Consider the following 13,002-nt stretch of genomic DNA (forward strand, 5'->3'; position numbering starts at 1 on the left):
TGAAATTTGTTTTTCATTTTTTCGTTATTTTTATGGTTTATTTTTCGCTTTTTTTGTTTTATTTTTTTGAAGGGGGGAGAGATAAATTTTGGGGAGGGGCATTGAGGGCCCCCTTAGAGGCTGGGTCACGGATGACGATGGGATGGCGCATCATTGCTTAAAATATATATAACTTTACTAAGTTGAACTTTATGCACACCTGAATACTAAGGAATATTTTCAAATGACAAAAAAATTATTTATATAATTGTCATGACTTGAATATTAAGCATTATAATAACTAAACATTGCTTTTATTAAGTGAAGATTGAAAACTTGCTAATAATGTCCTAAAAGGAATATGTAAATCTTTCAAGGAGGCACACTCGTGCCTCTTTAAAGAGGCGAACCACGACAATGTTAAGCGATCTTCGGTTCAGTGGTCGCAGAGGGATGGGGAGGGATGCATTTCGTAGCCCGAGTTCCAACTAAGAAACATGCCAAATTTCACCCCCTCCGACTTTTCCTTCATGGGGAAAATCTGGCCGAAAGTATCGACCCACCAACACCAGCCCCCCTTTAACGTTGTCTGATCGGGCTGAAATTCACAAGTTAAGGTCCCCTAGGGCTCAGGAGCTTATCCGCGAAATTTCAGCTCGATCCGATAACTCCTTCCCTGTTTTCCAGAAACCACGCATAGCCACTTAATGTTCATATTCTTTTTTTTCTGCCACGCCTACAGGTCACAGCCGACATCGGATCTGGGTGTACGAAGACTCATTCGACGCGGAATTCTCCGAGTAATTTTGCTTGAAAGTTTCATCGGAAAATCTTAACCCCCCGATTTTCTAGCTTAGAAAAACCCCATTTCCCTATAAGAGCCCATGTTAAGTTTTTTGTTGTTAAAAGTTACGAATTTCAACATCAAGTACATCAAAATGATCAGCTCGACATGGTGAGACTAACTGAAAGCTTCAAAAAATTCTGTCTTAATCCGTAAAATTTTTATTTGAGAAAAATGACAGAAACCCTTTTTTTTATTTCTGCCACGCCTACAGGTCACAGCCGACATCGGATCTGGGTGTACGAAGACTCATTCGACGCGGAATTCTCCGAGTAATTTTCCTGGAAAGTTTCGTAGGAAAATCTTAACCCCCGATTTTCTAGCTTAGAAAAACCCAATTTCCCCATTGAAGGTAAAATTTTCTCTTGTAATAACATCACTTGTTTGAAAAATTCTTACACTAACAGCGGCTTGGCGCAGCGGAAGCGTGCTGTGCCCATAACCCAGAGGTCGGTAAATCGAAACCGCTAACTGTTAACTTTTTAAAATTTGTAAAATTAGGTAATTTTGTCAGTTTGAATTTATTGATACAGAAAGGGAGAAAATAAACATGGAAACATGTGATCAGAATTACATACTGGAATGTTCACAAGAATTTATACTGAAGCGGGGGTAAGGCTTGATGGAAGCAAGTTAAAAGAACCATTTAAATTGATTTCCTAATTGAAGCCGTTGGTGAAATTTTCTATTGTAATAACTTGTTTGATAACAAGCATAACAGCAACTTGGCGCAGCGGAAGCGCGCTGGGCCCATAAACCGGAGGCGGGTGGGTAAAACCCACTAGCTGCTAAATTTTTAATTAAGCTGATAAACTATTAAAATTATCAAAATTAGATAATTTTGTCAGTTTGAATTTATTGATACAGAAAGCGAGAAAATAAACATGGAAAATTATTATTAAATTACATCCACCATGGATTGTAGAAAAACGTACAGAAATAATATGAAAAAAACTTCGTTTTCTTCAAGAGTTAAAGAGGCTGCGTCCCAAAGTCGAACCTTAAAACGTACAGGAATTAGGAGAGGCAGTAGGGGGGCTGCCACCCCCCAAACCCCCCGCTTTTAAAGACTCTTTTGTACAGGTTTTTTGTTGTGGGGGGACTTCATTGTTACTAATTACTAGTTTCGGCGCAATGGTTCTCCTGTCCTCTTGTGTTTAACATTTTTCGAAGTTATTCCATTATTCATTCATTTCAATTTTTTGTTAATTAAAAGAGGGCCTTTCCGAAGCCAAGAGCGGGGGGTTAGGGGGGCGGCAGCCCCCCACAACAAAAAACCTGTACAAAAGAGTCTTTAAAAGCGGGGGAATTGGGGGGCGGCAGCCCCCCTACTGCCTCTCCTAATTCCTGTACGTTTTAAGGTTCGACTTTGGGACGCAGCCTCTTTAACTCTTTAAGAAAACGAAGTTTTTTTCATATCATCCAAAAGCATCGGATACCTGTCTGTGCAGCTGGTCCTTTTTTTTAGGTCAATGCTCTAGTTTAGTATAGGCAAACTTTAATTCCCAAATAAGAGTGTAAGTTCAGTAGTATAGGCAAGCCTTAGTGCCAAAATAAGGGTATAAGATAAATAGTATCCCCCCTCATTACTCAAGTTTCACCAAGTCCCCAGCCACGGCAAACTTATTATCAGAAGGGTAGCTAGGTGGCAACTTGTTCTAATCGTCAACTCACACTAATTTACCAGTATCTATGATTTTACACAAAACAAGGGTAGAACGAAAGACGTGTTGCAAGTTGTTTGAGATGAAATCATGCTAGTATTTTCAGTATATTGAACCTTAGGCATATTGGTTTTTGCTCCGTCAACAACCCCCACTCCTCCTGGTGTCATCTTTTTACCAGAAATGTAGGCAAATTTCATCTTACTTGAACCAGAATCATGCAAGAATTTTTCGACATCTATGATCGGAACCAAAATAGGCCAGTGACTCCTCCAAAGACCCCCACCCCCTTACACAATGCCACATCTTCTGAACCGGAATTATATAAGGATGAAAACAGTGCGACTGAAGAGAAAAATTGGGTCTACAGTCCCTGAAACAAAACTCATATTTCTAATATTGTTTTTTCCAGAAAGGCAAAGATCTTGCATTATTACAAGCGAAAGCACAGATGGATTTCTGGCTTATTTTATTTCAAGCATAGGAAGGTTCTAAACCTCCAATGACTCCCCACCAGCTTTTTAGCAGAAAATTAAAAACACTGTAATTAAATTTTACACAAATCACACTAAGATTCTCAAATCGTATCATCAAAAAAATTATAGTAAGCCAGAGGGCCCTGTAATGTCCCCCAGCCCTCGATCTTCTCAATTAGAACAATGTCCAATGCAAACAATTAAAGGACCAAACTTGTTAATTGGGCCTCTTTCCTACCAAGTCCAATTACTTTTTGGCAAAAACGTTGGCATGTGGCACCTTCTTTTAACTGGAATAACAAGAGTAGTGGGACTGGAGATATAAATCGGGCCAATTTTTCTTTAAAGAATCCCCTTTCTCCTCCAATTTTTCTTGTAGAGGCAGGCACATTGCATTTTGTTTAAAGCAGAATCACGCAAAAACTTACAATCACTAAGACTGGGAGTTTAAGTACGCCTATGACGTATTCAACAATGCCCCTCGTCCTCTTCCGCCAATTTTTCTGCAGAAAAACAGTAACGTTGCACTTTTTTGGGAATCAAGCTAGGATTTCCAATCTGTATTATAAGAGGGGAACGTGTTGGCTCTTGGCCAATCCAATAACCTTTCTGTCTGTCAATTCTTTAACAGAAAGACGGCATGCTGACAGAAAGTTCCCATTCCACTCAGAAGCTATTTATTAGAGATATACATGTTGCACCTAAATTTGACAGAACTCAAACAAGGATTTTCGATTGGTCGGAATGGAGCTAGAGTTGGCCAAAAAAATTCCTCACCACCTTCTCATTCGTCCAAACACTAAACTTTAGTCCCAAAAACTAAAAACAAGAAACAGGCCTAAACTGGGTCAATCTTTTTCCTCACCTCCTTGAGCGTTTTCCTGTTGATTCTAATGTTTTTTCTAAGGTCTTCCAGAAAATCGAAAAGCATCTATTGGTCGACTTTCCTTCGTTATCTTTTAAAACTACCATTAAATTATTTGTTTCATATAATTCGTCTAGGTATGCATCCACATCTTTGAAGTTATCTTTTTCTCTAAGGATGTTCTCTGTAGTTTATCAATCCTCCGTTTTTTTTTTTAGTGACGGCATAGCCAAGAGTTGCAGGTTTATGCTACCCTAGGAATTCTTAGCCGTCTGCTTTTTTGTATAATTGATTCTAAACCACCAAATATTTTATACTGTATAGTCGATCATAATTTCCTTCAACAGTTCTTGTTGCCAAGTACCAAAAATTTAATTACTGACTAGGTTAGGTAAACTAACCGAACCTGTATTTATGGGAATCGGGCACTGGATTTAATTCTTAACAAAATTTCTAACTCCATAATTCCACCCCTAATTTAATTTCTAATATGTTTTGAAATTATAGTATTGAAACCCTGCGATTGCTAATATTAAAATACAAAAAAAAAATCACGAAGACCGTCTTAGATGAAAATTAGTATTTATGTATATTTTGGTCTTGTATTCTAGTTTCTTAATTCCAATTACATCGCTTTATTCGACGGAAAAGCTCTGAATTTTCGCTTTTATATTCAGTAATTATATCTACCGTAAAAAATTAAAGCATATAAAAACATAGCTTGGGCATGATTTTTCCTGCATTGATGCACCTGTTCTACGGTATGCCTATATTTAAAATATGTAAATTGTTACAGTTTCAATTGAGAACTGGCAGAACCTAAAATAGTAGAGTCCTTCAGGACTTGAAACAGCTTAAGACCTCAACAACCCTAAGTATATAAAAGCATGATTCAAAGAATAAAAAAGACAAAGAAAGTAAAAGAAAAGCCAAACAGAAATGAAAGCCGTAATGAGAGCCATATAGAACATATTAGAAAACTGGGGAAGGTTCGAAGTTAAAAAAGGTTGGATACACAAATAAGTACGTCCAAAAAATTTACCAAGGGGAGCAAAAATGACTAAAAATTGTCTTTGTATTTTGGCATAGAGCGAATAAATAAATTATATTTTACTACTGCATTACTAAAATACAAGGAAAAACGTCATATTATTCCAGTTCCAATGAGTATATTAAATAACAATGTAAAGATAAAATTTGTAGCCACTTAATGCTAAAACGAAAACATGATCTTCCCAGGTAAAACTTCAAATTCTGAAACGGATTATTTCTCAATACTACTCCAGTAACTTAATCCATTTAAAAAATTTTTTATATCTTCAACAAAAACCAACTCTTGATTGCTTTAAGAGAAGATTCAATAAGTTAATAAAACTAGTAATAAAACGGGGTCGATAACTGCGCGACATATTGATTTTTGATTATACCTGGTTATTTCTAACATTAAAAAAAGCCACATGCTCTCCCAAATCGCATTTCACGAGTCTTCAAACCAATAGCCCCTGTAATATTTTTTGCCTGCCTTCCATCTCTTCCAGCATTATTTTTTTTGTATAGTACCTTCACTACTGATATTGAAGTTGCGGAACAAGTTAAAATTGCTTCCTATTTGTCATTGGATTCTTACCTTTTGAGGACTCACAAAGGGTACTGACTGTTTTTATCAGTCAGTGGAACAAACGCAACTTCCATCAGTTTTTTCCTATGTATATAACCCTTTTCATCTTTGTCAATCTGCTCAAGTGCTTGAGCCAAAGTTGGCCCCAAAGGAATTACCATTCGACCACCAGACGAAAGTTGTTGAATTAACTATAAAAAGAAATTATCCAATTTTTGTGCTATGATTCTCATGTCTTACTGCACATAGTTGGCAAGTGCTCATAACTAATCTGACGTCCGAGCTTAAGCTCAAAGGCAAGTCTATTTTCTGGAGTAATTTTACAACCAGTCAGTTGGTTTTCTGTATCAGCGGGAGCATGTCTTTTTTGGGGCTTTGAAGCCTGAAAGCAAGTGAGTATTGCATACAGTTGTCGAGCTACTAATTCTTAATGAGAAAATTCTCAATGAGAAAAGTTCCGTGCAGAGAAAAATCAAACCATTTTTACTGAACAAACATTTATGCTCCATAATGTTTATTTACAATGAAATAGTTTAAAATATAGATTAAAAAAGGAAATTGTAAAATATCTAATAAATTTAATCTACCTCTGTTTGAGAATTCCCGTTTCAAACCAATTAATGATTATAAACAAAATGAATTTGATGATAGTTAAAAATTATTTATCAAGAGCTTGAGCAGACTGAACAACAGAAACATCAAATTTTAAGAGCTAAAAAAGAACTGCGTAAGTGTATAGGATGCATATCTCATAAACTCAAACTGATACATGTAATAGAATATATGTCATTTTATGTAGAGATTTCACAGAAAAAGTAAGTCTTGTTTCTTGTTTATGGTTCAGTATCCTTGTGAATCTGATGTTTTTAAATCTATAGTAATTTCCGAAAATATTCTTTGAAATCTTACTGTTACCTTACCTTACTAGAGTGGAAGTTGAGAATCTTTATCACATAAAGGAACAAAACGGACGCCCATCAGCATTTTTCTATGCACATGTCCGTTTATATCCTTATCAATCTGCTCAAGCTCTTGGCCGACCAAGGTTGGACCAACAGGTATGATCATGCGACCCTTTGGAGCCAGCTGCCTTAACAGCTAGAAAAAGTTTAGTCTACTCACTATCTAACTAATATATTTTTAATAGTTATACTGCAGTGCCTGATTTACTTTATTTACTACAGAATAGTCAACTCAATAAATTATTTTGTTTTGTTTCAACAAAAATATGAAATACAATTTTTTTTAACTAATAAAGATCTTATACTGCCAGCTGGCTGAAAACATTCAAAAATTTAGTTTACTCCCTATCTAATTTATATATTTGCATTATTTAAAGTGCAGTACCTGATTTACTTTGTTTAATAGATACTAGTCAGATCAATAAGATATTTGGTTTAGTTTTAGCTTTAACATGAAATATTAGTTGTTTTCGTAACTATTAAAGATAACACTTAGAGTATGATCAAGCAACCCATTAAGACCAGCAGATCAAACAGCTGCAAAAAAATACTCTACTTCCTGTCCACTTAATGGAAGGCTTTCTGAATAGGATTGAAAAAATATCTTAAAAAAATAAGGGAAATAAGAAATTCTTAAGAAGGTGTAAAGAGGAAGTTTGCAAATGGATTGAGCTGGAGGAGCTTGAGTAGCTGTGCTGGCCACAGGTGGCATGGGACCACAGTGAGTTGTTAGCAGTTGTAGTAGTAGTAACATTAGTATCCACTTATTGTATTTCATATCTTTTGGCTGCTGTGCCTGTTTACTTTTTCTACTAGAAAACCGTGAGGTCAAAACGTATTTGTTTTGTTTTAACACTAATATTAACTATTAAAGTTTCCCTTTAAGCTTTTTTTTTAGCCAATCATGACTTGAACGAAGGTCTTCTATTAAATAGCGATAATACGCTATCTAAGGTTACTATCGTCGTCATTGAGAATAGTAACTAATACATGATTAGCTTTCATTTCATGACGACCTACTAAATGATCTTGAGAATATATAAGTTTGTTTTCTCTTTGAGGGCTAGGAAGGCCCTCAAAGGGAAGGCCTAGGCCTAGGAAGGCCTCAGTTGATACTTTATGGTGAAATTTTTTCTAGGTGAGGAAGGGTGCTGAAAAAACTATCGTAAAATACCACCCAGTTCCCTCTCCCCCGTATAAATACATACTTGTAGCCCACATTTGTATCTATAGTTTGTTTCAGAATTTTCCAATTGGTGTAAATACTAAGCAGAAAACTCAGCTGTTTGAAATTTAAAAGAAAATCTTCAACATAATATTCCTGTTTATTAAAGAGATTGTATACTCATGTTATTGTGTTATAGAAGCAAGTTATCCGTTCCTAATTCGACTGGAGATGTAGAACAACAAAAAATTAAGAGATGGTGATTAAATAATGTGTTACAAAACTACATTATAGAAAAAAAAACGGTGCACAATATTGCAGAAAGCCGTTTTCTTCATCAACGGTTGAGGAGTGTAAAAAGTGAAATTTTTCAGCTACACAAGTAAAGTGGAATAAATTTATTATGTTATGTTATTTGTTTGTTATGTTAACACTGGCCCAGGTCAAATTTTTGCCTTTTTAGAGTGATGATACCACATAACTAGCTAATGATTCTATCACGTAGAGAGGATTATCCTCGGGGAGTGATAAATTATCCTCAAATTTAAACATAATGAGCAAATAACAGCTGCATAAAGGCCTTTCTTAGATATTGAGCTATTTAGTTTTCAATTTATTTCACTGTGGTTTTCAATTATATTAGCTCTGGCTACTCGCCTATTTGAAAATGTATAAGTTTCTTATTCAAGTCTTTTTATGAAGATTTTTATTCAATAAACAGTACCTTTTTCAGCATACAGAAGTCAACTTATGGTAGAATTCTACCGTATTGTCATAGATATGTTATAATGGTTATTTGTCTTGTAAATTCATATCTTGGGTCTGAGGAAAAGATTTTTCTTCATTCAAGAATACTGCTCCATTCAAATTTATAAGTCCCAGTAACAGGAATTGTAAAATCATGCTGCTTGTTCTTCCTATATTAAGAATTTAAAATGAACTTGAGTTGATTTTTACACAATCCAAAACCTATCTCATTCAGGACTTTAAAAAGGTAGGGACCTTATGACCTTAAACATTCAGGACCTTAAGACTGTTAAAAAGTTTGATTTCGATTCTGAAGTAAAATAAGATAGTATTTGTTTATTTTAACGGGTGTGCTGTTGTTAGTAAAGTATGTTAGAAGGCATTCATTAAAAATTCAATCAGGAGTCATTGCTTTTTACTCGCCACATAACAACCAGGAAGGTGAGGCTCCCTCTAAATTCTTGTCGATTTCGAACCAGCTTTTCCTAAGTTTCACAAACGATAATAGGTCTAAGAATGCGTACGATGGGGCCATCACAAAAAGATTGGAAAGAAACGAGATTCCCGTTCTGTTATGTTAAATGGGGAGGGTATGTGCCCCCTATGTTTTCTGCCTAGATTTTGAAAATACCTTTTACGGTATTTTTTAAGGAAAAATGCATTATTTGGAATAAACAAATACAAAGTAGAAACAATAGGGAAAATGTTTTCAAGACAGTGGAAATCAATTCTGTGAATATTTCGGCCCTATGTCTAAGGGCCGTCTTCAGCACAATCGAGAACGAGAGAGAAAATATGTATATGTAAATAAACTTAGATTAAAATGTGAGAATTAAAACTAATAATGTTTTTTTTTTGTTTTTTTTTTTTTGCTAAGGCTGTTTTTAAAAAAGTTAAAAAAAAACATTATTAGTTTTAATTCTCACATTTTAATGTAAGTTTATTTATATATACACATTTTCTCTCTCATTTTCGTATTGTGCTGAAGACAGCCCTTGGACATAGGGCTGAAATATTCACAGAATTGATTTCCACTGTCTTGGAAAGATTTTCTCTATTGTTTCTACTTTGTATTTGTTCGTTATGGAAAGGCAGTGTGGTCTTCGTCGCTGTTTTTTGGAACTTCCACTGAAAATAACACAACAAAACGACAAGCTCGCCCATCCCCAGATTCTGAAAATACATTTTGCCCCCCCCCCTAATTTCTTATGATTTGACACCATTTTTCTCGCCTGGTCCATCAAAATTTGCAAATGACCCGTGTTAACCAATAAGACCCCGAGTAAGCACAGTCAGCCTACGAAAAGATTTTCACCAGAATGTGACCACTTTTTCACAATCTTAACAAGTTTGTGTTTTCAGAATTAAAACTAACAACAGCATACGATTTAAGAGGGAAATTTTCAAGTATTCATCCCTTATCAACGTCTAAAATAATGTGGCTACTTCAATTTGTTTAATCAGCAAACGGCAAATGCCTGGCAAATCCCACCAGCAAATCCCATCAGCAAAACGGCAAATCCCATCAGCAAACGGCAAATGCCTGGAAGAGGGCGTCTTAAACATTCAGCTCAATGCGGCAACATAAAAACTGCTGCATAATATAGCCAAATAAGAATAAATTGGCACCACAAAAACAATTATCGTTCTTGCAGCTATTATATTATAATTTTTTCTCACTAATTACTAAACTTTGTTGACCTGAGGCAACTTCATCCTGGCATGAGTTATCAATATTAGTAGCAGTAGTTCTGACAAATATATAGCATTTATTTCGGAGAACTGGTTCTTAGTTTTTTTCTTCTTCTAACACACAACTAAGCTTAAGGAACTTGTCAAACAAACACAACAAGACTGGAAAGAAGTTATAGTTGAGCGCAACTTAGTAAAATTGGGTGCAATTATTATGAAGCTATTAAGAAAATAATTAATAACAATTCGATACAGATTTTAGGACAAATTTTTATTTTCTAAGCTTAAATGATACGCATTTAGAGTTTACTCAAGATGGTTATGTTAAACAAACTTACCTCTGGAGGAACCCCTTCTTCTGCTGCAGCCCCAACATGGATTGCATCATAAGGTGCTTCCTCTAAGAAACCTTTTCGTCCATCTCCAGCTAAAATAGAGAAATAAAATAAATAGGTAATCAAACCTGTACAAACATAAACTGTAACTAGTCATTGTCTGTCTAACAATAATATCATTTTCCTCTTATTTTCTTATGACAGCTTATAGGAGCAAATTATGCCTTTTTATTAGTTCAATATACCACTCAAAATGCTCTTCCAATACTGTAAGTCCTTCTCTTAGATACTACTCATACGTCTTTTTGACAGACTGCGAAAACCTACCGTGTTTCAACTTAATTAAAACATGCCCAGGAATATTTCCTGTAATTTTTTCCTTATTACCCATTGCCTTAGTAGTAGTATTAGCAGTAGCAATTGAAACAGTAGTAGTAGAATGCAAATATTACTTTATGGTTGGCTCAACATCCCCCCTCAAGATGCACTAAATGTTTTAACCTACTAAATATAAGCTGTTCCTGCAACAAAGCCGTTTCATCTTTTTAATATCCTGCATCCACACAGCGTTTTTTGCTTTAGATCAACGTCCTCCTTAACATTTCCTGAAAGTTTCAGTCGTTGTAGCATTAGTAGTAGTGGTATTAGTATTACTAGTAGTCTAGTAGTAGCAGTAGCAGTTGCAGTAGTAGTTGTAGTGCAAGTAATAGTAGCAATACAAGTTGTATTTGCAGTAGTAGTAGCAGCAGTACACACATAGGGCCTTTTCGTTAGTTCAGCACTCCCCATAATATACCTGAAAGTTTCAAATTAATACCCTACAACTATTATTAGTACCATTATTATTAAGGTTAATGGTATTAATGAGGAATTTCCAAAGACCGATGAGGAGGATATTGGGCTAATTAACAAAAGCTAAGAGCTCATATGGCACTTGTGACGAGGTCGGAAGAGCCAAGAACCAAGAGCTCATATGCTATGAGCTCTAGCAAAATTCTAAGAATCAATACTTTAAAAGCAAAATCAGAGGCTTAATGCCAGTCGGGATTTAAAATAAGAGCTCTGAGTCACGAGGTCCTTCTAAATAATAAAATTCATGAAGATCCGATCACCCACTCGTAAGTTAAAAATACCTCAATTTTGCTAATATTTCCTCTCCCTTCAGCCTCTCAGATGGTCGAATCACGGAAAATTACTTTATCAAGTCAATTTATGCGGCTCCCTGACACTCCTACCAATTTTCATTGTCCTAGCACATCCAGAAGCACCAAACTCGCCAAAGCACTGAACCCCACCATCTAACTCCACCAAAGAGAGCGGATCCAGTTCGGTTACGTCAATAGCGTATGTACGACATTTATAAGCGTTTCCTAAGATTTCCGGTTTCCCATTCTTACTCCCTCCAATTTCAAAAGATATGGTTTTGATTTGAAATAAGAATTAATGAGACAGAAGTTCCTTCTAAATATCAAATTTCATTAAGATCCGGTCACCCGTTCTTAAGTTAAAAATACCTGAATTTTTCTGCTTTTTCCAAATTAACAACCCCCAGCTCCCTCAATGAGAACGGATCCGTACCCATTATGTCAATCTCGTATCTATAGCTTGTGCTTATTTTTCCCATCAAGTTTCGTCCCTATCTCTCCACTCTAAGGGTTTTCCGAGATTTCCGATTTCCAAGATTTCTGTTTCCCCCCTCCAACCCTCTATGTCCCCGAATCCGAATCGAATTGAAAATGAAGCATCTGAGACATAAGATTCTTCTATATATCAAATTTCATTAAGATCCGATCACCCATTCGTAAGACACCTCGATTTTCACGTCTTCCAAGAATTCCAGTTTCCCCCTCAAACTCCCTTCAATGTCACCGGATCTGGTCGAGATTTAAAATGAGGGTTCTAAAGCACAAGATCCTTCTAGATATCAAATTTTTATTAAGATCTGATTACCCGTTCGTATGTTACAGATACCTCATTTTTTCTAATTTTTCCGAATTACTCCTCCCCCCCCCCAACTCCACCAAAGAGAGCGGATCTGATCCGGTTATGTTAGTCACCTATCTTGGCCTTGCGCTTATTTTTTCAACCAAGTTTCATCCTGATCTCTCCGCTTTAAGTGTTTTCCAAGATTTCCGGTCCCCCCCCCCTAATGACACTGGATCCGGTCGGGATTTAAAATAAGAGATCTGGGTTTCGAGGTCCTTCTAAACATGAAATTTCATTATGATACGATCACTCCCGTAAGTGAAAAATACCTCATTTTTCTAATTATTTAGAATTAAGACTCCCCCCAACATCCCCAAAGAGATCAGATCCGTTCCGTTTATGTCAATCCTGTATCTAGGACTTGTGCTTATTATCCCACTAAGTTTCATCCCGATCCCTCCACTCTGTGTTTTCCAAGATTTTAGGTTTCCCCTCCCAACTCCCCCCAATGACACCAGATCGTGTCGGGATTTTAAATAAGAGCTTTGAGACACGATATCCTTCTAAATATCAAATTTCATTGAGATCCAATCACCCATTCGTAAGTTAAAAATGCCTCATTTTTTCTAATTTTTCAGAATTAACCCCCCCCCCCCCACTACTCCAAAGAGAGCGGATCCGTCCCGGTTATGTCAATCATGTATCTGGGACTTGTGATTATTTTTATCA

At 36.0% G+C, this 13,002-nt stretch overlaps 1 protein-coding gene across 6 annotated transcripts in view; it reads right to left on the reverse strand.

The window, feature by feature from the left end:
- The window catches only part of LOC136034654 (protein-L-isoaspartate(D-aspartate) O-methyltransferase-like), a 59,322-nt gene that overhangs the window by 6,431 nt on the left and 39,889 nt on the right, over nt 1-13,002 (reverse strand). For 2 of the 6 annotated variants that reach the window (XM_065715967.1, XM_065715968.1), the window contains exons 6-7: nt 10,351-10,439; nt 6,367-6,544 (exon numbers count right to left, since the gene is read on the reverse strand). In XM_065715967.1, the coding sequence (XP_065572039.1) occupies nt 6,371-6,544; nt 10,351-10,439 (263 nt within the window). In that variant the 3' untranslated portion in view covers nt 6,367-6,370. Of the gene's footprint in view, nt 1-5,455; nt 5,638-6,366; nt 6,545-10,350; nt 10,440-13,002 lie in introns of all 6 variants that reach the window. The other 4 variants (XM_065715969.1, XM_065715970.1, XM_065715966.1 and 1 more) reach the window with 2 other exon arrangements.

Source organism: Artemia franciscana, chromosome 13 (assembly GCF_032884065.1).
Source record: "Artemia franciscana chromosome 13, ASM3288406v1, whole genome shotgun sequence".
In the NCBI taxonomy this organism is placed as follows: domain Eukaryota; kingdom Metazoa; phylum Arthropoda; class Branchiopoda; order Anostraca; family Artemiidae; genus Artemia; species Artemia franciscana.